Source organism: Seriola dumerili, unplaced genomic scaffold, assembly GCF_002260705.1.
Source record: "Seriola dumerili isolate Sdu_G_001 unplaced genomic scaffold, Sdu_1.0 BDQW01000478.1, whole genome shotgun sequence".
Classification (NCBI taxonomy): Eukaryota; Metazoa; Chordata; class Actinopteri; order Carangiformes; family Carangidae; genus Seriola; species Seriola dumerili.
In genome coordinates, this window is record NW_019174733.1 from 2,257,952 (window position 1) to 2,282,354 (window position 24,403).

Here is a 24,403-nt window from a genome sequence, read left to right on the forward strand (position 1 = left end):
ATGCTTTGAACATTTGAGCACTGTACATAGCAATTACTTAAAACTTCTGAAACCTGAGTTACAAAATGTTTTACAATCATTTAAAAATCACAAGTAAGACACAAACAAAGGGAAAAATCCCTTAGATGGAGATAAAAGCTGTGAAGATGTAAAAAGATTTTATTTGTACAGAAATAAAAGGTAAACCTCAAAACACGTGTCATATTGTTTGTAAAAAGAAGCATAATTATCATATCTTTCATGCATTCATTGAATCTGCTGTTTCTGAATAATAATTGAGAATAGAAGGACTTCAACCACCACAGTCACAGAGCCACTTCCTTTCTTTGATCAGTTTCAGTGGCTTCTGTTTCAAACTATTCATGGTTCAGCTGTTGCTCTCAATGCATCAAATGGACAGCAACAAATTCCCCACATTACAGATTTAGACAAAGTCTTAACACCATTCTTCCACACTTGCCATTTTGAAATTTTGACTTTTAAGCATGTACTAGTGGGAAAATCAAAACATATTATATTACATATATTTATGTTATGTTTGACATATTATACATATTATCTTTTCAAAAATATTTGATGCACTGTATGTGTGCAGATTTGCACAGAATAATACTGTGACCAAAAGTCTCCAGATCACAATGCAGGACTGACTAACTGATTAATCCATTGACTTCATCAATGTCGTCTTACTTGCAAAATTAATGTTCTCTCATCCTATCTTGCTCATTGTCACTTCCATCAGCTGGTTCAGCCTAAAAAGCAGAGAAGAGATCCTGAATAATTATGTACTAATGATAACGACAATAATAATCCATCTGAGTTATTAACAGTTAGCTGACGTATGAAAGATCATGAGTTTAAAATAAGTTACATACCATTTGTTGCACACTATCTTTCATTACAATGGAACTGTATATCACGCTCTCCTCGGGCATAGGGTTCTGCTGAATGAGATACAGTAAATAGTTAAAGTGATACATTTGGGGGGGGGGGGGATAAATACAAAAGTAGACAAATATGCATTTTAGGCACTCTTCTCTATGACTGTTTTTAACAAAAGTAGATTATCTCACCAGTTTTATTTTCTTCCAGGGTGCTACACGTTGATAATGAACAACAGTAGCATAGAGCACTTCAGGATCACTCCCAGTTTCTGAGCACTATGATGGATAATTGAAATATGGCATTAATCTTAACCTCTCTAATTATTTGCCTTACCCTGTTTAACTGGTAGCTTATTGGACTGGTCATTTTGCTTACAGAAGTTAACTGTTGTGGAGCGTATGTATGTGTTATACTCAATACTTGCAAAGCCATCTTATAATACAAGTATAGCTATTTTTATCTACATGGTCTGGAGTTTACTCATGTGAAGAGCACTCATATACAGGATATCTAAAATCATGTTAGGATAGTCTTGTTAAGTAGGGTGGATAGTTTGTGATTGTGAAGTTTAGATCATCATTGAAGTTGTAGGAGGAGAAAGTGTCACTGCACTGTATTTGATTGTGATACCAATGTTTATCATATATTAATATTATATAGTTTATTTGTATCTACAAGGGTCACATATTAACAGTTCTTCCATTGTTGACCCTATCGTATCATATTATCTGATGGGTCACATGAAGTGTGGTCTTGGACAGGCCCTTTTTTTAAATAGTGTAACTGTCTATATGATCTCATTATTATCTTACTTATTTTAAGTAGGAGAACTTGGAGTATACTGTGAAATGTTTTATTTACTAAGCAAAGAAGAAATATGTAAGTGAAGGTGTATTTATTCCAAACTAATAGTGGGAAATACATGGTTATATCTTACCACAGTGATGTCAGGCCCCTCAGGTTTGGTCTTTTCTACAACACATGAATTTTTTATATTTTAGAATAACTGATATTTTATACCTGAACTTGTTTTAGCAGAGTTTACAAAAGACTTACTACGTTTTATCATTCTCCATCCAAAAAAGGCAGCAGGAACAACCAACAGCTGTAAGGCCAAGATAGTGATGAGAATTGTCACTTTAGTGGACCTATAGAAGATGAGGATTAAAGGTACATTTAATTAAATGACATAAAGCCATAATGTTGCCTGAAATTAGCCACTGCATTAAAATGTTGTTTTGTTATATAATCTTTATTTTGTAAATCTAAAACAAATAGCTAATTATTTCATCTTGAGTTACAGAGTTTGCATGGAAGACAATTATGTGCTTTATTAGATGTAACAACATAATCTATAGTCAAGACTGAATGGATAGAATAATCTTCCATGCTCAATTGTTGTTTGTTAGTGTTTTAAAGTGACTGCAATTAGAGCATATTCGTTTTTTAGTATTAGGAAACACAAAGGGTGGAGAGGGAAACATATGCAGAAATAAGGTCTGAACCCAGTTAAGTTGTTGAAGTAAAATAAAGTAAAGGATACACACCTCTTGTGTTCATCTTGCAGGGTCTCTCTGTCTCTCGGCCCCTCAGATATGGTGGTGTTTGTGGGACGAGCCGTTTGTGGCTCAGTACTCATGAGCAAGGAAGAATGCTGGTGAGTGGTTGAAATTGTCCCTGTGAAGTCTATTAATGTGAAAACTCAGGTTAATTCATACAGTATATGATGATCTGTCAATTTGCCATTTTTCTACCCAACATTCCACAAATGGAAAATTAGAAAGCCGGCTTTTAAATCTATACATTCATCTGACAAACAAAAAACATTGGACATGGAGCATGGAACATTATGAAATACAATTAAATTTTCAGTATTTCATTTTTCATATGGAAAATTGAACTGATAATCATTACACAGAGCTATGATATCATGGTATTTCTTACACTGTATATTGTGGATTATTGTACTTTAACTCTGAGACTTTCAAGGTAAATGACATGAATAGATTTTATACTGTAAGACAAGTATTATTTTAGGGTTTTGTTTGTGTTACCTTTGTAACTGTTTTTCATAAAAATAGACAATGGTTAGGATCTTACCTGCTGTACTGGGGATCATTGTAGTTGTAGTAGTTGAGGTTAATTCATGAACAGTTACAAGAACCGGCATCTGTAATTTTCCTTTGACGCACCAATACCAGCCGCTGCTCTCTGTCGTCAGTTCACTCATAGTCACACTGAAAACATTTGGGACACTTGTATTGATGGTCACTGGTGTTCCATCTATTGATCTGCTCTGATCTGTCACACAGTTCCTGCCCAGTCTACACCACTGTGTCACTTTTGGATATTTATGGTGGCATGCAACAGTCACACTTCCTCCTTCAAATGCTGTAATTTTCTGCTGGTCCACATATAGACTTGACATACCTTGAAAAAAACAAGAGTAAAAAATTAAGTAGTAAATAAGTTTCAATGTGTTTCTCCCACCATATTCACAAAAAGGATTTCAAATGTGTTAAAACATTTAAGGGATTTTACCTGTGGTGACTGACAGATGAAAGTATTGTCGGACATCTCTGTTTTTTTCAATCTCCACACCACACCACCAGTAATGAGAGTCCTTATGCGTTACATCATTAATTGATACAGTGAAGATGTTTTGGTCTGTGTCATCGTAGATTGAAAACTTTTCTGAACTGCTTTTTGGTTGGTCTGTTTGAGCTACTATTGTGCAAACTATAAAAAAATGTCCTTCACACAAGTATTTCACATGGTTTCTGTAGTGAGACTCATAGAGACATGGGATAGAGATGGAGCCTCCAGTCTTGACTGACACTTCACTCACTGTCATAATTTCACAGTGAATTCCTGACAAAACAACAGCAGACACTTATTCAATGGTGATGGCTTCCGACATATTGAGTATAACACCATCAGCTTCAGGTTACACATGTGTCAAAGCTAAATAACACATCTGTTACAAATTATTATCATTACTTAACTTTAATGCAATATTTATGATTAATACTGGTGGTTTGTTGTCACTTTAAATGTATAACTCAAATTTTATTGATGAACATCAATATATCAACACCAATAATATTGTTTTAATCATAAATCTGACTATCATTTATTCTTATTAAGGCTTAGCTGACTTACCCATCAGTCCAGCAAGTATTATAAGGTGAGGAACATATGGCGAAGTCATACTGGCATTAATATTGCAAGTGCATGAGCTCTTTCAGTATCACTGTGGGTAACTAACAAAGTTCCTTCCTTATTTTTAACACTTCTTTTGGCCCTGCCAGGTGCAGACTGAAACAATACAGAAGGCTGGGGATATGACTACAATCCATGCCATCCTGTTCACGCAAACCACCAGACTGCTAATTTTGTAGGCTAACCCTACTGACAGGAAAGTTATCCAGATTACAAAATACAAAAATTCGGGCCTGACCAACAAATATGAAAAAATATGTTCAAATAAGTGATATTTTTTAACCATTTTAGCAACTGCATGTTATTAAATGAGAAAGTGGAGGCCACATGTGTACTACTATAGCAGAAACCAAATGTAGGTTATAATTATATTATGTCAATAATTTAACTTAACATTAGGTGAAGGGCAGTAGTTTTCCCATGCTCTCTCTCTCTCTCTCTCTCTCTCTCTCTTAAACTTACAGAATAAATAAATAATGTTATTGCTTTTTGGTTATAGCTCCTCACTTTTGGGATAACAAAATTAAATCAAACTTTTATTGATGGTGATTATCAAAGGGAAACTCAGTCTTGAAAGATAGGGATGGCAATAGCAGCACTGCACTCCATAAGCAGTAACTGAATTTCATTTACTTCCTTTCTGCCTGTAGTAAACATTATACTGTTGGATTTATACATGACAATTTAACTAAAAAGCTGAAAAAGGGTTGCAGATGAAGATGTTTAAAACTGTTTATAATTAATGTTCACTGTCCCTAACATAAAGCAGAAATTTTAAATCTAATTGAAGGAATTTGGGAATAAGTACAAATTCTTAAGTAACCATCTTAGTAAGAAACACAGTTCTCCATATGATTAAATAAAATAAAAGTAAAATAGAGTCAAAATTTCAACAATTAGACCAATGTCTTTTTTTTTTCTTACAGAATTTCAGGATGAGGAATAACCCCAATTTGTTTGACAAATATAGTTCTATCTAACAAATGTTGTTGTGGTTGATGTGCAAACTTACCCAAATCCAGTAAAATCGAGACATGCTAAGGTTTATAGCTTTATGATAAGAAATTAACGCACTTATTAACCCACTCCTTATTTCGGTTTTTGGAGTGGTCAAAAAAAGATACACGAAGAGCCAAGCGTCCAAACTGAGTTTTGTACAAGCCTAAATGTGAAAACAGTAGCTTCTTTACTATTTTTTGTTACTAGCTGTAGTTAAACGACCTCATCACTATGGCCGACATAATGGCCTACCTGTAATGTTGCATTCGTCGACTTTAGATGACGTTTTTATGTAAATTCAGATGTCTACGTCAATAGAAAGTGACAGTAACGGAAGCATCTATATTTCGGCGCCCGGTTCAACCTCAGTGAGCATCCACAGTTGGTGTCTATTTTATTTTCGCTGACCGACACTCCTTCTCCAGTGATGGAGTATGGAAAAGAGAGAGTGGTGGCGTTGGTGGACATGGACTGTTTTTACGTCCAGGTGGAGCAGAGGCTGAATCCAGCTCTGAGGAACACTCCCTGTGTGGTGGCCCAGTACAAGACGTGGAAAGGAGGCAGGTGAGTTTCTGACACAGAGACACTGTTTTTATGATTAATGCAACTGAAACCGCGGTCGTTCAGCCTCTGGATAGCTAGATGACATTGCTTAGCTAACTTAGAAATGGTAGTCTGACAAAAAAAATCTGAACTCAAGGTGCACTTACTAGCTTTTTCTACCCACAGCAGTCAAATGTCATCACGTGACCAAGTTATGAAACTTCGATGGGATCATAATAACCATGCAACCCCATTTCCTGCTCGGTTCAATGATGGTCTCTGGCATTAGATGTAAATAGCATCTTTGATTTGGCTGCCCACCGACTCCTGGTCAATGATTTTAACACCTTCCAGTCGATGCTGTGACCTGGCAGCATGAGACTACACTGTGACTGCAAAGACTTCTCTCTCTTCAGCACACACTGTGTATACATTGACACTATACTCGGCTTGTGTCTGTTCAGTTGCATGGACCATTTAAATGGCCGTCTCTGTGTTGGCAACTCACCCGCCCTAATCTCCCACAGATAACCACTTTGGACTTAATGTTAACATGCTCTTACGGTTCTTAATTAAATATCATCCTCTGTTAGTATCATAGCTGTGAGCTATGAGGCCAGGGCCCATGGTGTCACCAGGAACATGTGGGTGGACGATGCAAAGAAACTGTGCCCAGACCTCCAGGTGGCACGAGTGCGTGAGTCTCATGGCAAGGCAGACCTAACACAGTAAGTGCTGGTATTGGTATGTACTATGTAACCTCTGTAACCCCAATCTTCCTGTCTTTGATAGCATTAATAGTTGATCTGTTATTTTAATACCTCCACTTCTATGACCAGTTGTAAGATAAATAACCTACTCACTCCTTGTGTAGTTACAGGGAGGCAAGTGTGGAGGTGATTGAGGTGATGTCTCGCTTTGCTGTGATTGAAAGAGCCAGCATTGATGAAGCCTACATGGACCTGACTGCTGCGGTCCAGCAGCGGCTGAAAACCATGACAGACAAACAAATAGAGCCTCACCTGCTGAAGACAACCTACATCCAGGGGTACCCACAAAGTTCACAGGAAGAGGACACATCTGCAGAGGATGCTGTCTTGGATAAAGGTAGGCTATAACCAAAAACTAACTGATTACTCGAGTAATCATTTCAGCGTTGGACACAGGAAGCGCACCACACAAACTCTGGTAGGATGTATCCCACTAATAGCATCATGTTTGTCTACAGAGGAGCTGAGGTCCAGAGGTCTCCAGGAGTGGCTGGCATCCTTACCTGTCCCTCCATCAGGGGAGCATAGCTCTGCAGATCTGCAGCTGACTGTGGGGGCACTCATTGTTGAGGAAATGAGAGCAGCCGTGGAGAAACACACAGGCTTCCGCTGTTCAGCAGGGATATCACACAATAAGGTACGAAAACCTCTCATTGTTCTATTCTTGGTATAGTGTAATGCCATTTCAATACTTTAAAGAGCAATAATTATTTTTGCTATGGTCACAGATAATTGTCTGTTTTTCTAGGTACTGGCCAAGCTAGCTTGTGGACTGAACAAACCTAACCGGCAAACTGTTCTGCCTCTGGACTCTGTAACAGAACTTTTCAACTCTCTACCCATCAGCAAGATGTGAGTTCAAAGTATTGCTCTGTCATAAAGAATGTATTCATCACATTTTTTAATCACATAATCTGACATAGAAGTTTAAAAACAGAAGGTGACTAGCAATATACTGAACTCATGTATTGCTTATTTCATCTATGCAGCCGTAACCTGGGGGGTAAGCTGGGTGCCTCCATCACCGAAACTCTGGGAATTGAGAACATGGGAGATCTGACTCGCTTCTCTCAGGCCCAACTGGGACAGCACTTTGGAGAAAAAACAGGGTAAGACAAGCTAGATATTCCTTTGAAAGTCAAAAGTCTCATAAGATGACTGGCAAACAGAAGTCTTGCTTATTATGACATCATCATAATTTTAAAAGGAATTGACATTTCCTTACAAAGACAAACCTGTTTGACAAATTGCTCCAAAAATAAACTGGACTTAAATTCTTAACATTTTCTTTATACTTAATTACCAAGTGCATTCATCTCTCTGAATGTCTTTGCCTTGCAGCCAATGGTTGTATGACTTGTGTCGGGGGATTGAGTTTGAAGCAGTAAAACCCAGACAGCTACCTAAGTCCATCGGCTGCAGTAAAAACTTCCCTGGGAAGACATCACTGGCTACAAAAGAGCAGGTACAGACCCTCAGTCTCTGCCACCCCTGTGTTACATCAGGGTTGGAAACGTATTAATCTGACTTTGATTTTTAGGCTTATTTTGACTGAAATTTAGAAAGAATATTTTATTGTTTTCATGTTGATTATTAATAACCTCTGTGTAGGTACAGTACTGGCTTCATCAACTTGCTCTTGAGTTGGAGGAGAGGCTGACCAAGGACAGAGAAGTGGTGAGAAAAAACTTGTTTTTTTTCTTTGCCCTTATTACAGTAGGGTGAACAACTTTATCTTTTGGGTTTCACATTGAAGCCATCTATAGTAAATATAACTGGGATTGATGTTAGTGGCTGTCATTTCTCATCACATTACAGAATGGTCGAGTGGCTAAATTGTTGACAGTTGGTGTACGTCAGCTTGGGGATAAGAGGCCGAGCAGCTTTTCTCGCTGTTGTGCTTTAGTGCGCTATGAAGCGACCAAAATATCCAGTGACAGCTTTGCCATCATCAAGAGTCTCAGCACAGCAGGAAGCCACCAGGCTACATGGTAATAATAAGATAAAACGATTAAATATTTAAAGTCATTGGTTGAAGGAATTCTGTGATTATGACACTCTTTTTTTTTTTTTTTTTTTAAATCATGTCCACAGGACTCCACCCCTCACCCTGCTACACCTCTCAGCCAGCAAATTCAGTGATGCTCCATCAGCAGGGGGGATAGCTGGTTTCCTTTCCAGTGATGTCACTTCAACCCAGAGCCTTTTCTCCACCACTCAGTCCACCACACAGCCACTCTCTGAACTGAAAAATAACTCAACATGCAAACAACCTGGCACTATTCAGTCCTTCTTTCAAAAGGCATCTGAGAAACAAAGACAGAAAGTAACAAAAGAAGATGAGGAGGAGGATGAAGATAGAAGATCCACAGGAATTCTCCCATGTTCCGCCATAACTCTCAAACCCTCTGCAACTGGTAGTCAAGAAGAGTCAGGTATCAATAGCCCTCTTTCTTCCTTACCACCTTCCCCTCATTGTAAGAATGGTTCATCCAGCCCCCATCCTGACATTTCCTCTTTCTTCCACAAGAAGAGTCTTGAGAGAAGCTCACACGCCTCAGCATCAACGACATCAACTGCGACAGTCAATGAAAAAGAAGACTCGGAAGACACTGTTGCTCTTAGGTCAGGCCTGCAGGATAAACATAGCTCAGAGTTTACATGTCACCAGTCACCATGTGAAGAGTTAAAGGATGAACTGGACATTAATGCAGAGGAAAATCGCCATCTTCCCAGTGTGTCCAGAGAAGACCTCTTAAAGTGTGAACGCTGTGGCCAGGAGGTGTTGGTTTGGGAAATGCCTGAACACAATGATTATCACTTTGCCCTGGACCTCCAGAATTCACTCTCTTCATCTACGAGTTCAGCAGCTCTCTCTACCTCCTCCCCCACTGCCTCCTCTTCTTCCTCTGCATCTCCTCTCAGAGTGGGAGTAGCAGGCACAGCCCAGTCCTCCAGGGGCAAGACAAAAACCAGAGGCCAGTCAGGACCCCAGCCGAAAAGACACTGCTCTCAAGGTGGCAGTACGGGCACTCTGGATTCTTTTTTCAAGAGGAAATGAAAATGTGACTAATAGCATTTTTAAATTAAATAAAATACAAATTTCAGGTAGTGTGTGTGTGTGTGTGTGTGTGTGTGTGTGTGTGTGTGTGTGTGTGTGTGTATATATAACACAAACGTGTAAAAACAATATGATTTGCTCTTGTATTTACTCAAAGAATGGGAAGCCATATTGTTACAGGTCACACTAGGACTTGCTTTAAATGATTGAGGTTAGTGAGCTTTATATTGTAAGAATGTTTGTGTTGTATATGCTTTTTATTATAAAGATAAAAGCAGTATTTTTAAGCAATTACTTTGTGAACCAGAGTATATTAAAGATGCTTTTTATATTGTGTAGTAGTGTGCATTATCTTGTAGTATTCTGATGTGCCAGCAGATGCCACTAGTCAGTTGAATATAGAGCAGAAGTCCACACTCAAATGTCAGCATGAAGTTTTCTAGTGAACTCAAGAGATACAGAAAATGGTTTGTAAGACAAGAGGGTATATATTTGAAATACTGTTAAATGCAAATGGAAAGGTCTCAGGGATCCAAACAAAAATGTTGGTAAAATTTCTTCATTCTGTTTAGTTGTGGCAAGACACCATAGCTAATCAGACATACACAGAACACCAGTCCCACTGATGATAAGGCCTGCAGAACTGTCTAAGAGACTGAAGCTTCTATAAAATTGGTACAACATGGGACCACTAACTTCAGAATTTAAACTACATAGGGAAAAATAACTTATAAAGGGAAATGTTTGTTCTAAAACCTGTGATACAAAAGCATCTGCCTGATTGTTTTACGATTTAATGATATACATTACATAGAGCCAGGGGTTTGTGAGACCTTTAATATTATTGTCAGTAGAATGAGCATTAAGGGCCGTGTCATCCTGTTTTGTTTTCACTTCTCTACAAAGGTGAGACGATTTTCCTGTAGTGCATGAGCGTTGAAAGGCAGCTGAATGAGTAAATTACTCTTGTCTTGCATCAGCTAGAGAGCAGATAAGGAGGAGCTGTAGCAGGAAAATAAAACTTTATCATGTGTTGTGAGTCATGGCTCACTGGATGTATTACATGGTTGAAAATATTGAGTAACTTTCTGTTTTACTTAAAAGACAACAAAATGAAACATCTGCTAAAGAGACAATAAAGGTTTTATTCATGTACATCATGATACACAAATTGGATCTGTACATAAATGTTGCATTTCACCCAAATAATGATCAAAATTCAGTTAAAAGGAACACAGGTCTTAATGTGATTTCAAAAAAGTGAAGCTGCGTTGGTGTGATTAAGAAGACTGCAACGGTGAAAAAGGTGTTTGGATGAATTGTAAAATCGAGAACTTCTAGAAATCTATAAAATACTTCTCAGATGCATTAAAACAAACTTTAACCCCTGATATAACTTCATAAATGCTATAAAATATTTTGGTTGAAATGCTTTCTAAATTTTCCCATCTTTGAATGCACACAAACTGTGCACAACAACGTGGGTGCAACAAAACAGGGCAGACATTTCAGTTGTCCTCAGTATCACTGATGTAAGTGGGACAACAATGTGTGTATAAATCACATCAACATGCAATGATAAAACAGATGGTAAGGCCAACAGCCTGAAACAGAGTAGCAATTAACATTCATTTTCAAAGTCGTCTTCTAGATATTAAAAACTGTTTCTAGTAGTAGCACCGACTTAAGTAGATGTTCTTGTTTACTAAGTTGTAAAACTTTGGGGTATAATGGAAGGCTACTCAAACGGTAGCCCCATTAGGCACTGTGTTAAACCCCTTCAAAGTTAGTGTCATCAGTAACTTAAGTGAAGAGACGACATCAAGTACCACAAACAATTGCTTTTAAACAAAGCTGCATCAGTTGGCAGCTTCACATACTATATAATGCATAATCAAACACATCTCTTTGGGAGACACCCCTCACCCCCAAGTCAGCAACAGAAACATTCGCTGAAGTACTTCTGTGAGAGTGGAATGCTGTCTAATACAATATTGACACTGACCTGAGTAACTAAAGCACTTAAAAGATAGGCAGCGAGATCATTACCATCTCACTGCACTATCGTGAGGCATTATTTGTGAATAAAAAAAAAATAAAATAAAAAAAAAAACAGAATTCTCACAGACAAATGTGACAGTTATAAGGTGATTGCCAATGTGAGTTAGCTTGGCAGGCCGACATACAAACTGGGTCAAGTTCTATCTTTGCATACCTCGCAATGCTCTCCTTTACCTTCATAAAGTGCCTGTGTCAGTAATAGTAGCTTGAAGCAAGATGGCTAAGCTTATATACGACTGACAAGATGTGTCTGAGAACCACAAATGCATCTTGTTGCTTCTACACTATCTCACACAATTCATTAGTAGTTACTAAGAAAAGGATATTGATGTAAGAGTATTCAAATACAGTGAGATCAGAGGTTTGTCCTTATTAGTCAGGCACTGTGCTGGTATCACAGACAAGCTGCTGTGAGGTGATGACAACAATGACATTGGTGATACAGGTAATACCTTAATGTTCAAGCATCTCATACTTGCAGCTGTTGAGTTTGTAAACAATTATCTGCCAAAGGTATATCAACACTGGCATTTATGTTTCAGTGCAAGTGTGTGTGCATCTTTTTTGAAGTGTGTTAGGTAGTGCATTTAGGTGTAAACTGTGCAGGCAGCACTTCAACATAGATATTCCTAGTTGCCACTTATTGATCCGTGCATTGCAACTATGTGTTCTTGACACTCAATATCACTTTGGTAGATGTTGCTTTGAATGTGTTACAGAGGTGGCTGGAGAATTTCCTCTTATCAGTGCCATGAAAAGCCACACTCTTTAAACCTCACCAGAAAACAGACTAAAATATCATCAGCTATTTAAAAGGCTGGAGAGGACAAAGGATGAAGAAGGTGACAACAAGGCTTTAGAAAAAGGTGATAACACAACAAAATCCTGTGAAAGGGGTTTACTGTGCAGGGAACGTGGGAGAGTAGCCTTTGGAGAGAGCAGGAGGGGTTTATAAAGCACCTTGTTTTGGGGTGGGACGGTGTTTTCTGTTGTGGTTGTCTGAAAAACTTCAGACTTCCTCATCCTCGCTTTGGGATGGCTGGTACTGGGCAATGGGCTGCAACTTGGTGACGTGGCCGATACCTTTGGTCACGCCCTCTCTGAAAAGCACCTTAGCTCCTACCTTCAGATATTCTGGGTGCTTGATGAACTTGAAGAGAACCACTGCTTTCTCTCCCGTCCTCAGCTCCTCCTGTGGTACAATGATGTAGCATAAGAATAAAAAAAAAAAGAATAAAACAAATCAAAGAATAGTTGGACATCATCTGCTTAAGGTAACACATTGGGATATAACAAGCCCAGGTTTTAGAAATAGAGGGCAATTTTCAGACAGTTGTAGCTAAGTGGATGAACTAACCTTGCCATACACAGCTGCCACAGTGGCTGTCTGTCTCACATTGCCAATGTGCACAGTAACCTGGAAGCCCTTGTGGAAGGTCTTGGCATGGAAGAGCAGCACAATCTCAGCCTCAAACATCCAGCAGATGGTAGGATCCATCTCCGGACTCACCATCACCATACCCTGTGAGTGCAAAAACACACACAAGACATTGTACACAAATAGATTAGAATTCAGTGTGTAACATGTTCTTTGGTTATAGTGACCTACATAATATTAAAAATATATATGTGAAGAAACTTTTTGAGTTTCTGTCTGCTACATTATGCTAACTACTGATATCTTCTACTTTCTCCATATAAATGGGTGAGCACCAAATCAGTCATTTATTTTCATGAAAATACGAGGAACACACTTCCTCTAAATACTGAGAGGTATAGAGGAAGAATACGAGTTAGAATAATTTTAGATAATAAATGAATTAGTTAAATTTGGCACAAACATAAAGTGACTAACCTTGCGTAGTAGTGATCGGTCGAAGTTTCCCAAGGCGAGTGTGGCAGCCTGGCCGGCCCTGAGTACCCTGCATGCCGAGCGGTTCCTTTGGATGCTCCCGATGGTCAACTTGTGGAACTGGCCCGAGTCTGTGGGCCCTACTACAAGATGATCTCCCTCACGGCAAATACCACTGCACAATCAAAGATAATAGTGACTCAGAGAGAGTCCATGCTAAACAAAAACAAAAAAACACAAGCTGAATGGAAGAACATGAAGTAAGCATTTAAACACACTGACCTGTACAGAGTACCTCCCACCACAGTCCCCACCTCTGGCACTGTGTAGATCTCATCCACCTGTAATGGGATGTACACTGCTGTCAAACACAGCGTCAAAAGACTTTATATATTTATGCTGCATGAGGAGGAATGTGATGTGCCTAAAACACGCTTCATCTCAGGCCTACCTGAAACTCAGTTAGCTGTTGCATAAGCTCCTCCTGCTCTTTGCTGTTGCTAAGAGGAGGGATGATGTTGAAGAAGACCTTGAGCAAGTCTAGACTCTCTCCAGACACACTGGACAGGGTGAAGATGGGTGTGATGCTACCAGGGAGAGCACAAACACATAATCAGGACACGCAAACACACACAGACATATCACACATCATCAGCTAGTTTCTGCCCTGTTCTGTTATAACAGAACTAACTACACAACATTACACAGCATTAAATAGAATCAGGTTCATAAACTCATTTACTTATGTATATGTAGTTATTTCATACTTGGGTGACTGGGCGAACTGTTGTGCTGCTGTGACGGCGTCGTCCGTACTGCTTACAACCATGGGCACCTTGTTGCAGCCCGGCTGTTTCAAGACACGCTCCAACTGCCGCACTGTGCGCTCCACAGTGGCCCGTGTACACAGGTCCACCTTACTGATGACGATGAAGATGGGCACCTTCAGGGCCATGGCCAACCCAAGATGCTCCCGTGTCGTTCCAGCTGGATATTGGTGAGAAGGAGAGGATGTCAGTTACATATCAGTTACATCGTGCCTTGAACTGCTTCACATGAAAAGCTTTCACATGCAAGCTCAAAAAGGCCATGTTTATTTGATGTATTCAATATGATGCTCCTATCCAGAGAAATTTGCATTAAATAAGCAAGAAGGGATAAAGTCACTTCCTTAAACAAACATTGGTAGCGTGCACAGTATTGATGCACAAAGTAATGCCTTCAAACCTCCAATGTTTATTTGATGTATATGGAAATAACATGACTAGACAGTGCTTCATATGATACTCAGGATATCAAATACAATACTGAGTCAGAGGCAGAGAAAGAAACCTTGCGTACAAACACAATAGCAGCCCTCAGTTCACAGTTAAGGACAGTTGTGACCTAAGATAACATTGCTTATCTTTAAGCTGTGACCTAATGTCAGTCTGAGGGTCAAGAAACCACGTAAGCGAACTGATAAGGCCAGGTAGACTTTCCCATGACGTATGAATATTATGGCATCAGAGGAAGTAGATAGGATAGCAGGGTAGGAAATATTCAACCACATACAGTAATTATATCACTGATGCTTAGGCTATCCAGAATGCCAAGTAAGACCCACTCTAAACCGGGTGATCTCATACATGCCTGGTGGATCATGTTTCTTTGTAAACAGAGCCAGCACGTGAGAAAAAGCGATATATATGTATAGTAGATCATGTCTCAGATATAGGATATAGGTCTCCAATAAGCCTACATAATCAGGGGGTTCAAGGGTACTGACCCATAACACATTTACAGAGACTCAAAATACCCTGACCCCTTGTCAGCTGAGCTGCAGATCGTTTTGCCAGTTGTGTTATTTTCTATGCATCCAAAGTAACAGTGCAAATGAAAATTCAACGTTCCTCGTCTTGTGTAAATAATGATGTGTGAAGAGGAAGTGTCAAAAATATTTAATGTATTACAGAATGGTACGAGAAGATTCCCTCCCCCTGGGGCTTTTGGCTTGTCACAGATACAACCCAAGACGAGGCCTATGTCTTACACAGATCCATTACTCTGTTTCATAATTAAAGCTGGAGCTCTTCGGGTTGCAGACGCTATGTCCCCTTTCTGTCTGCTGCGTAGCTATGGTGGTCCTCATTCTTGACCCCATTTCCCCCAGCATGCCCCACTTTAGAACAGACAACCACAAGCACAGCAATGACTACAGTACGAGTACAGAGAATCACACATAAATCCATATGAATTAAAGAGTATTACGCTGTAGTCTTTAAAAGATGTGTAGCATTGCAGGTTGTGCTTCATTCTCAGACTTCAGATTGTAGCGTCTTTGAAACCTATTTTCAAATAACCCCTGTCTTGTTTTGGTTTCATATCCATGCCTTTTTATACCAGATAAGGCTAAAATGTTTTAATGAGTGTGTTTATTACTTACCACCTTTTTAAACATTAGGACTAAATGTGTTTTTGCTTAAGGGAGATGATTGTAATGTTTTTTTTATATATATATTATAATTACTTTAATGACCAGTTTTCACAGCAGTGGGTGTAATTTTCTTTTTGAGGTAGCCAATACTACTAAATGATTATGAAACAAAATACTCCTTTTTTATTGAAGGACACATCCAGGTCAAAGGTACCCTAACAACAGATTGGTCTTTCTTCACATGCCTGAAAACAGTAAAAACAAACCAGTCATAGCAGTTTCAAAAACTTTTTAATTATATTCTGGCTGTGCCTTGGATTTTCTTAAGCCTTCTGCTGCTTGTTTATCTACTAAGTCAAATACTGGCAGAAATCATTACTTATGTTTCCTTGTTAATAATTTGGCTGTTTTTAGTGGTGAGGAAAACTCAACACTTTAAGATAACATTGTTTAGAAATAAAAGTTTTCTACCAAATTCCCAAACACAGGACCTGGGTTTCAGTGATGTGTGTGTTTTCAAAATGACTTACAAAAGAACTAGGAGCTATACATTAACAGCAGCTGATTCTAGTTTGCCTAATAACTCTAGAAGGCTGTGAGTTGGATTGTTAAGTAACCAGTGTTGTCTCCAGGGCTCATATTTCTTCCACATGCCTCCTTGCCATTTCCAAAAGGAAAGCAAAGGTATAGATTTCCTCATAATATGATGTTATTTACACCTACTACTTTCAAAAGTGCAGCAAAAACAGATATTCTTTAGAGAAGGTCACAAGGTTTTATCAGGGGGTTCTTATCTGGGCCCACTTGCTTGCTGTCAAAACCCCTCCTCCTCCCAGTCATGTGACAGAGTTAACAGCTGTGTTGACATGTCAGGATGGCCGAGCGGTCTAAGGCGCTGCGTTCAGGTCGCAGTCTCCTCTGGAGGCGTGGGTTCGAATCCCACTTCTGACAAAAAATTTTTTTTTACTATAATCCTACAAACTAAAGACAATTTTGTTCATCCTTCACAGGAACAAAAGTAATCAAACAATATATCTTCACAAGCAAAGAACTGCCTGTCCCACCAGTTTAAACAGCTCAGGTTTCAATGTATGTCATTCCTTGATCTCAGTATTGTTGTACAAGCTTCTCACACTCTGTCTCGCCACCAGAGCACGAGGTAAACACTGTGTGGTTTCCTGCTACAAGGATCTTCTTGTAGCAGGAAACACAAAAACTTGAAATGTGAGTGGAATGCAGTCTAAATTGATCTGCTTCATTTAAAAAAGAAAAAAAAAAAAATCAGCCTATTTCATCTCAGAAATCAACAGGCCTTACTCCTATGCAAAGATTAAAGTCTGCAAGTATTTGGGGCATAACTTCACTTAGATGTCCTATGTCCTTTCTGCAAAGTTAGCAGTGCTGACATACACAGTAGCTTACTTACCCATGTACAGGTGTCAGGTTTTCCAAATCTGCACGAGATCAACCACAGAACTACCTCTAGTGGGTCAGAGGACTCTGATATGAATGGATGGTATTTGAGATATTTTGAGACAAGTAGTGGCAGGCAGGATTGAGGGGGTGGGGGGTAAAGCGGCTGTGGTTGGGAGGGTGGTGTGTTACATAAGCTCAGATATCACATTTGCAAAGTGCTACCCCAAAGCTGGTCAAGCCTACTACTACAGTCTGGAGGTGTGGTGTACACAAACATAGGCTTGCTGTCAGACTGGCCCTGCAAGTCTATAACAAGCCATTGTCCCTGTGACAGAGCTACTTTCAACTTCTCTTATCTGAATAGTCAAGTGAGTGGCTGGAAAAAGTACACATAGAGACACGAGTACATTTTAACTGACCTACAATGTTGTGCAACTTCTTATCAAATAAGCAGAAAATTTAATTAATCAATCAATCAATACTCACCAATGCCAGTATTTGCGCTCACGACCAGCATAGCGAAATCTGGACAGTAGCTGGTGAGGCCAAAGATGGTGGTCTTTAGGTACTTGTGGTGACCCGCCAGATCAATGAATGTGATCATTTTAGAGGCACTCTCGCAAATCTCCTCTGCTGTTCGAGACTCGCTATAATTCACAACCTAAGAGAAAAGCAACAGCAACATATTCCTCAGTTATTACTTTGAAAGTATAGGTCAGGCGAGATAACAGTTACAAGTCACTTGCCGATGCAGTAGTTAAATGAATAATACGTTGCTGCATTAACATTACATTGTGCGAAACTTTCTTTCCTCTTTACATCATTACGAAAAACCATATTTTCTTGTCTCATCTATTGGAACATCTCAATAAGGAAACAGTGTGGTAATAAACATAACATAATTTATTAACTTATACTGATATTTTTGACAAAATATTATATATTAGTATATAACTAGTGTACACATCTTCACTGGAGATGGATCTTTTCTCACCTCTCCTTTACTGTTGAAGCCAAGGATCTCAAAGCTGATGCTTGAAGTGCGTCCAGTCTGGATCTCATGAAGATGTCTGAAGAGGTTGAGCCGCGCTCTTCCACGTCCATTGTCCAGCTCACCCTGTGTCAAAACACCCAACAGAGTGGACTTGCCTGAGTCCACATTACCCAGTACAGCTACTCGCAAGTCCAAGAACTGTGGGAAAAATACCATGGGAAAAAATGAATTTAGAAAAAGGCTGATAATTTAAAAATGAACAGATCAGCAGCAAAATAACAACAGCCAAAAAGCAGCATGCCTTCAGAGTAGCCTCACTAACCTGCTGGTCATCTGGCACCTTGCGAATGAGAACTTCAGCAATCTTACGAGGCTCATCAGAGTCATAGTCAACCTCTCGCTCTCGGAGAACAGTGATGTCAGCTCCAACTCTGTCAAATAAAGCAAAGGAAAAAAAAGAAAAAAAGTGTGGTATTTGAATTGTGTAATTACAAAATTTCCACTTATGCTTTCTAAAGACTGACATTTTTTGTTTACCATTACTTTGGTTAGGCTTAAGGGGGAATAGCTGACTGTAAAACTGGGATAATAGATGTAATGTCTAAATAAAAAGTAAATAAAGACACTTTCTGCACTTACTTCTCTGCAAGCCTATGGAGTGTCTTCAGTGATGCCCTCATATCTTCCTCTGATAGTCCCACCAGCATGCCATTATCCTCAACACCTATTTGATAGACAGCTTCGCCTCGGCCCTCCTGCAGTCTCCATTTCATTTGTGTTGCCAGGTGCTCAAAGCGGTATTGCGTGGGGTTCACCAGCTTCAGCTGTGGGAGAGAGAGACTTTAGACATTAGTGATGAACTTAAACCTTGATCATGGACAGTTAAATGGGTCTAGTCAATGATTAAATAATTCTGATGCAAATAAGTAGCATTTTAGGGGATTACTTTAGAACTGAGGCAATAAATATCTTCTATACAGGCTATGTTGATATGATGTGGGAAGCAGCTGTTCGCAGACTAAAAAAGCTCCTGCTAATCCAATGGAGTGTTGGTTTTCCATCGGAGACCATGTGAGACTGCACTTAAATATTCTGACATACTACCTATATATTACTGGAAGCTTATTATAATGATGATTGGCCTAGAGAGGCGTTGTTATAATAAAGCAACTAGCTCATTCTGAAGGAAACCAAAATATCCTTTGAACACAACAAGGTCCTTTACATGACATGGCAGCTAATTTGCTTACCTTGTACTCTATATTTCCCTCTTCAGCCTAAGAGACAGGGAGAGAAACAAAGAGAGACAGACAGAGACAGAACAGAAACAACGGCTGTCAGACTACAGAGAAGTGAAACAACAAGCTATTGATTTGTTAAAAGACACAAAGAAAGGCAATCTGACTGAATGAGCAGTCAGTGCACTACTGTGAATAGGTAGTCACTGCGAGCTATACAAACCAACTAACTGCTTTACTTGCCTTAATACATAGCCACTTAATGTGATATAAGACAAAATAAATTTGTGTGGAGAAGTCAATATATATTTAAAGTTAACTAGTCACTACTCCTACAAGTGTGACAGATATCTCAAATGTATACAAACAGTTATCATCACTAAAAGAGAGTGGAGCTGGTTACATGCTAGAGATCATCTAAAACAACAACTGAAGCCATGGGATATGTTGAGACTTGTCCATTAACAGGGCAGGAGTTTTTGACCGTGGTGATTATTGCTAATCTCTTTAAAATTTAATCTAGGATGCCTGCATTAACCTATATTGTTAATAATTATTGTTAAAAACACAATTCAATCCTGAACCTAAACGGTTTTTATTTGGCAGTTTCAGTTTAGGCAACAACTGTAAAAATAAAAAATAAAAAAAAACATAAAAAAAAAAAAAAATCTAAGTAATCTTTCGTTACAGTGTAAAAAACATTCCTTCGCTGAGTATATGTCAGAGACTGTAATAACATTAGCTAGATGGGTTGACCGAGGATACCCCCGCCCCCTGCTAGATATTTACAAACACAGCTGTTCCTCTTCTGCTAGCTAGTAAAACACCAGCCAGCTATAGCAAGCAGCTTTTCACTGAACACACATTGGCTTGGTGTTGTTAAAACTACTGTGAAAACTGTTAATTTAACATCAAATGTTAGATTGCTAATGTTAGCCGAATGTAAGCATCTCATTCATTTTCCGTTTTGTTTCCCGACTAGCTACGTGTCACTGCAAGTTCAAATAGGAGTCAGGCTCACTCCGACGGCAGGGAATGCTACGACATCTACGTTATTACTCACACATCACAACATGCATACAAACATCAATTTAAGTTAGCATTGTTATTAGCGAACATTGCTTTGGGTCGTAAATAATGCTGCGCTAGCGGAAATTGTGCGCGTATTTTCTTCCTTACCTCTGGAGGTAGATATGGGGTGTTATTGCTTGGTTTGAAGGTGCGAGAGAATCGAGCTTTTGATTTCTTGTTTTTAGCACCAGCCTTTTTGGGAGCTACGCCATGGCCATTTCCCGGCTTGACGTTAGAGGCGACACCTGGAGATCCAGAGCCGTGTCCATTTCCTGAGCCGAATAAGTCCGATACCCGCGCATCCATCAGCTACTTTGGGACCTAAGTTGTTAGCTTACCACTACCTGGATAAATGTGATGCTATGTCGCTAAAATGTATCCTGACCTAGGCCAGCAGGTGTTTGCATTTGAGTGTAATTGCCTGCCAGTGGTAGCTTACGGCCCCCTAAAGTAAAACCAAAGCACCGACCACCCCCAAACTCTTCAAACCGAACAATAACAGCACCGTCCGAGGCTATCGCTTTGAGTTGACAGCGTGCTTACGTCACAGCCCTAGATGTCCAAGGATGTGCTTGATTTAAACAGCCGTAGAGCGTAAGCGGGCGGTTCTCTTTGCTTTCTGGCTTCCGCGAGATTGTATGTCGGTTTAAATACCGCCCGCCTAGCCACCTAGGTTATAATAGCGTACACACACAAATACAGTTTTGCAGTGCTTTCCCTCAGTTGGAAAAGGAAATAATTACATGCTTGTTTACAAAGACTTTAGAAAGCTTATCGTTCACAAAATCTGATGCAACAAGGCGAAAAATAAATCACCGACTTAGACATATAGATCCTTGAATAGAATTTGACCTATACGGTAGTATTTAGAGGCTTTAAAGGAGAATACTTCTTCAATTGTATATTCATATTCAGCAATGTGGTATAATAAAAAAATAATTAATAGCCACAAATGATACCTGGCGTATTATAAGGTTTTGCTTCATTATTTCGCCAACAAGACATTGCAACCAGTTTGATGTGGCTTTCTTTAAAGTATTCATTGCATCTTTAAAGACTGAAGTTATTATTCCTCAGTATTGAGTTTATATTGGCTTTTCCACCAATAGGCCTATGCCTCTACCTAATCTATTATACAGCATTACAGTAAAGTATTAGCCCATGGAATTCCCACAAAAACACATAACAAATATTTGGTTATGCCAGAACATCATTTTTTTCACTTCGCAAAAACAACCAACTAAACAGAATTCTGAGTAGTGCAATCTATTGACCACAGCTAGGGGACAAGAGTGCCATCAGGTGTTTGATTGTAAATATGACTCCTATACGGGTCCAAACTTTTTCAGGCTACTTGAGAGGACATGGAGGGTTGTAATGCAAAATGTCCATAGTTTTTGACACCATTTGAAAGTGGGTCTCACTCCATTAGTCTGTTAAACCATTTCCTAATTGTGCAGACTTTTTGAAAATGTTACTTAGACTAAGTTTGGTTCCATTTTATTTTGCAAATGTTTATTCAAGACTCTTTGTTTTGCAAATGTGTTAAAGTCAGATCTAAGCTAGATTTCAAGGGGAAACAGCTGTCACCAGCAAACTTCATTCCATTACATTTGCTCCTCGTGTTATTCACATATGTGTCGTTAATGGTGGTATCATTCTTATGCTCTTCAGGCTCAAGTAGTGTACTTCCCAACATCCTGTACAGAGGGATTTCTTGTAATCTCTGTACCTGGGCTTGTTTATTTTTAAATCTTTATGTCTGCAATTTCTAATTTTTCTATTTAAATTATTTAGTTTGACATATATTTTATCTCAAGCCCTTAGAGTGACATGAGAGGATCATCAGAGCTGAATGTAAGTCAGCACAACATTTTCCAGTTATTTTAGATTAGTTGTACTTTTACACAAAACGATCTATAGATTATATTTGTAGTTACATAAAATATGTTGGAAGTTATTACACTGCTTATTCCACAGGACTTTTTAGTCTGTCCAAAAATATGCGACTCACTCAAAGACCTGTTGAAAGAACACCATGTTGTGTTTGTACACATGAAGTTTACAGAGCTCAAGACACAGCTCACATGAACTGTGACTGCTTGTTCCCGCAGAGAGACTAAGATTTGAGTAGTTAAAAAAAAAAAAAAAGTCAGTCAACTCCCTTGTGGGGAAATGAATAGTTCCAGAAAGAAACTCAACACTGATTGGCCAGCCGACCTCTGATGCAGGGGCTCAGCCCATTCAGTCCTGGCTGAGTGTTTTGGGATTTTTACAGCCTTAAGTTCCATCAAACGTCCACATTCACATCCACACGCACACACACAACACTCCCTTGGTTCTACTCTTTTGGCCAGCATGAGTTATCCACTGGTGATCCTCCTCTGTGTGGGACTACTGCACCAGACTGCGAGGGCCGTCATCATGGATAAGTTAGCAGACAACAAGATTTGTGGAGATGCAGAATGCTCACGTAAGTCACAACATGAAAGAGAAGCATGAGAGAGCATGCAATGTGTCCTGAAATGCATTATGTATTAAAATCATGCAATAAAATGCAATGTGTTTGTTAACTCTTAAAATATTTGGGTTTTTCATTGTATGTTTTTCCCTTTCCTCTTTTTTTTTCTGTGCTTTATCAGATGTTCTCTCCATGGCCACAGCCTTGGATGACTTCATTGCTCCTGACTGCAGATTCATCAACATCAAGAAGGGTCAGATGGTTTACGTGTATTCTAAACTCGTACCAGAGGAGGGCGCTGGAGTCTTCTGGTCTGGAAGTGTATGTGCATATTTTTGTTACGTGTTATTTAGCAGTGTAGCACTGTACACCTGCAATCAGTTACTAAAGGCACAGAGGATGTGCAGCAGCTGGGACAAACAAATGTGAACTTTCCGGTCTTTGGTTAATATTTCATTGTATCTCAAATGAACAAGCATTTAAATCATGTTTATTTTAGTAAGGAAGGTTAAATGCTTACAGCATATACAATGTGATGCCTGTTAATTTCTCAGAGAGGCCATGTTATTTTCACTGGCAGGTTTACAGCGAGCGGTATGTGGACCAGATGGGCATCATTGGATACTTCCCTGCAACTGTGCTGAAGGAGACCCACAAGTTTACACAAGACACAGTTAAGATTCCCACAACTGTGAGTATTTTCATCCATTTTATAGGATATCTTTTTTACTCATTCTCTTTTCCTTTTTTGGAGTAATAGGTGGCGGTCAACACTTACAGTATCTCATTTTATTTAGCATTTTGTTTTTTGTTTTTTGCCTTTCTTTCAGGGCATGGACTTCTACTGTGATTAAAGCATAACAGACTGAAGCCTCTTTCTTCTCAAATCTTGCTCTTAGTAACTCTGGCTTTTATAAAGAAGAATAGACTGTTCTTCTATTGAGCCGGCGTGCCAGACGATGTGCCATTACATCCTGTGGTGTTGTCTCCAGCTGGAATGAAAACCTGGGACACATTCAGCCCCTCAAAGTCCGCAGTCTGACACCCCTACTGTTGACTGAGCTAGTCCTATCTGCCTTTGCTTTGTCTTTACAGGTCACTTTGCTTAATAAACCTTTTTTTCACATCAATCCAGAAAGCTGATTATTTGAAAAGGTAGGAATTTGTTTCCCAGATCAATACTTTGACTTTTCATGATTGGTAATTGCAGTTGTATTTACATATCTACAGACATATCGACTCTCCTGTTGTAACTATATCATCAAATTCAATGATATAGCCTTTTTAGCCTTTTTTATTGCAGAATCAAAGTTTCTTGATGCTGTTAGAGACATTTTTGTTACACCACAAACCATCTGCATTTCACACAGCAAGTTTATGATTAATTCTAAAACAGCAGGCACATTTTTTTAAA

General features: G+C 39.1%; 4 protein-coding genes and 1 non-coding gene across 11 annotated transcripts; 3 read left to right on the plus strand and 2 right to left on the minus strand.

Annotated features, from left to right (window-relative positions):
• Positions 1–141: 141 nt before the first annotated feature.
• On the minus strand, positions 142–5,340 carry LOC111235380 (CMRF35-like molecule 1). 7 transcript variants are annotated; one of them, XM_022763826.1, is made up of 9 exons: positions 5,120–5,340; positions 3,427–3,435; positions 2,986–3,315; positions 2,433–2,571; positions 1,942–2,033; positions 1,823–1,857; positions 1,074–1,160; positions 876–944; positions 142–752 (listed from the first exon to the last, which is right to left on the minus strand). In XM_022763826.1, the coding sequence occupies exons 3-9, from the start codon at positions 3,311–3,313 to the stop codon at positions 699–701; spliced, it is 804 nt and encodes a 267-aa protein (XP_022619547.1). In that variant the 5' UTR covers positions 3,314–3,315; positions 3,427–3,435; positions 5,120–5,340; the 3' UTR covers positions 142–698. The 7 variants fall into 7 exon arrangements, with proteins under 7 accessions (XP_022619547.1, XP_022619543.1, XP_022619542.1 ...); XM_022763822.1 differs by having other exon boundaries at positions 1,945–2,033; positions 3,427–3,756; XM_022763821.1 differs by having other exon boundaries at positions 876–941; positions 3,427–3,756.
• A 125-nt stretch (positions 5,341–5,465) lies between these two features.
• On the plus strand, positions 5,466–9,539 carry polh (DNA polymerase eta). The gene is made up of 10 exons (XM_022763731.1): positions 5,466–5,670; positions 6,243–6,377; positions 6,524–6,756; positions 6,878–7,056; positions 7,168–7,271; positions 7,409–7,528; positions 7,761–7,884; positions 8,031–8,096; positions 8,238–8,410; positions 8,514–9,539. Exons 1-10 carry the CDS (start codon positions 5,534–5,536, stop codon positions 9,478–9,480), a joined length of 2,238 nt encoding a protein of 745 aa, XP_022619452.1. The 5' UTR covers positions 5,466–5,533; the 3' UTR covers positions 9,481–9,539.
• A 1,066-nt stretch (positions 9,540–10,605) lies between these two features.
• On the minus strand, positions 10,606–21,034 carry LOC111235299 (GTP-binding protein 2-like). The gene is made up of 12 exons (XM_022763714.1): positions 20,637–21,034; positions 19,470–19,496; positions 18,859–19,043; positions 18,542–18,650; positions 18,220–18,417; positions 17,712–17,886; positions 14,161–14,380; positions 13,845–13,980; positions 13,676–13,734; positions 13,397–13,568; positions 12,899–13,063; positions 10,606–12,733 (listed from the first exon to the last, which is right to left on the minus strand). The coding sequence occupies exons 1-12, from the start codon at positions 20,832–20,834 to the stop codon at positions 12,551–12,553; spliced, it is 1,827 nt and encodes a 608-aa protein (XP_022619435.1). The 5' UTR covers positions 20,835–21,034; the 3' UTR covers positions 10,606–12,550.
• trnal-cag lies at positions 16,678–16,760 on the plus strand. Its single transcript has one exon. It is a non-coding gene; the product is annotated as a tRNA-Leu (tRNA).
• Positions 21,035–22,802: 1,768 nt separating the features above from the next.
• Positions 22,803–24,104, plus strand: otor (otoraplin). The gene is made up of 4 exons (XM_022763794.1): positions 22,803–23,001; positions 23,171–23,310; positions 23,570–23,680; positions 23,820–24,104. Exons 1-4 carry the CDS (start codon positions 22,887–22,889, stop codon positions 23,841–23,843), a joined length of 390 nt encoding a protein of 129 aa, XP_022619515.1. The 5' UTR covers positions 22,803–22,886; the 3' UTR covers positions 23,844–24,104.
• Positions 24,105–24,403: the final 299 nt, after the last annotated feature.

Excerpts from the sequence above, each read along its gene's own strand:
- LOC111235380 (XM_022763820.1), bottom strand. The coding sequence starts at position 3,739 with ATGACAGTGAGTGAAGTGTCAGTCAAGACTGGAGGCTCCATCTCTATC. Across the intron at positions 3,316-3,426 it reads TCATCTGTCAGTCACCACAG|GTATGTCAAGTCTATATGTG; the intron begins GTAAAATCCCTT and ends GTTTTTTTCAAG. Across the intron at positions 2,034-2,432 it reads CTGCAAGATGAACACAAGAG|GTCCACTAAAGTGACAATTC; the intron begins GTGTGTATCCTT and ends CATCTTCTATAG.
- polh (XM_022763731.1), top strand. The coding sequence starts at position 5,534 with ATGGAGTATGGAAAAGAGAGAGTGGTGGCGTTGGTGGACATGGACTGT. Across the intron at positions 6,757-6,877 it reads GGATGCTGTCTTGGATAAAG|AGGAGCTGAGGTCCAGAGGT; the intron begins GTAGGCTATAAC and ends GTTTGTCTACAG. Across the intron at positions 8,411-8,513 it reads GGAAGCCACCAGGCTACATG|GACTCCACCCCTCACCCTGC; the intron begins GTAATAATAAGA and ends TCATGTCCACAG.
- LOC111235299 (XM_022763714.1), bottom strand. The coding sequence starts at position 20,834 with ATGGATGCGCGGGTATCGGACTTATTCGGCTCAGGAAATGGACACGGC. Across the intron at positions 13,735-13,844 it reads AACAGCTAACTGAGTTTCAG|GTGGATGAGATCTACACAGT; the intron begins GTAGGCCTGAGA and ends ATCCCATTACAG. Across the intron at positions 13,064-13,396 it reads ACCGATCACTACTACGCAAG|GGTATGGTGATGGTGAGTCC; the intron begins GTTAGTCACTTT and ends TTGCACTCACAG.
- otor (XM_022763794.1), top strand. The coding sequence starts at position 22,887 with ATGAGTTATCCACTGGTGATCCTCCTCTGTGTGGGACTACTGCACCAG. Across the intron at positions 23,002-23,170 it reads TGGAGATGCAGAATGCTCAC|ATGTTCTCTCCATGGCCACA; the intron begins GTAAGTCACAAC and ends GTGCTTTATCAG. Across the intron at positions 23,311-23,569 it reads GAGTCTTCTGGTCTGGAAGT|GTTTACAGCGAGCGGTATGT; the intron begins GTATGTGCATAT and ends TTTCACTGGCAG.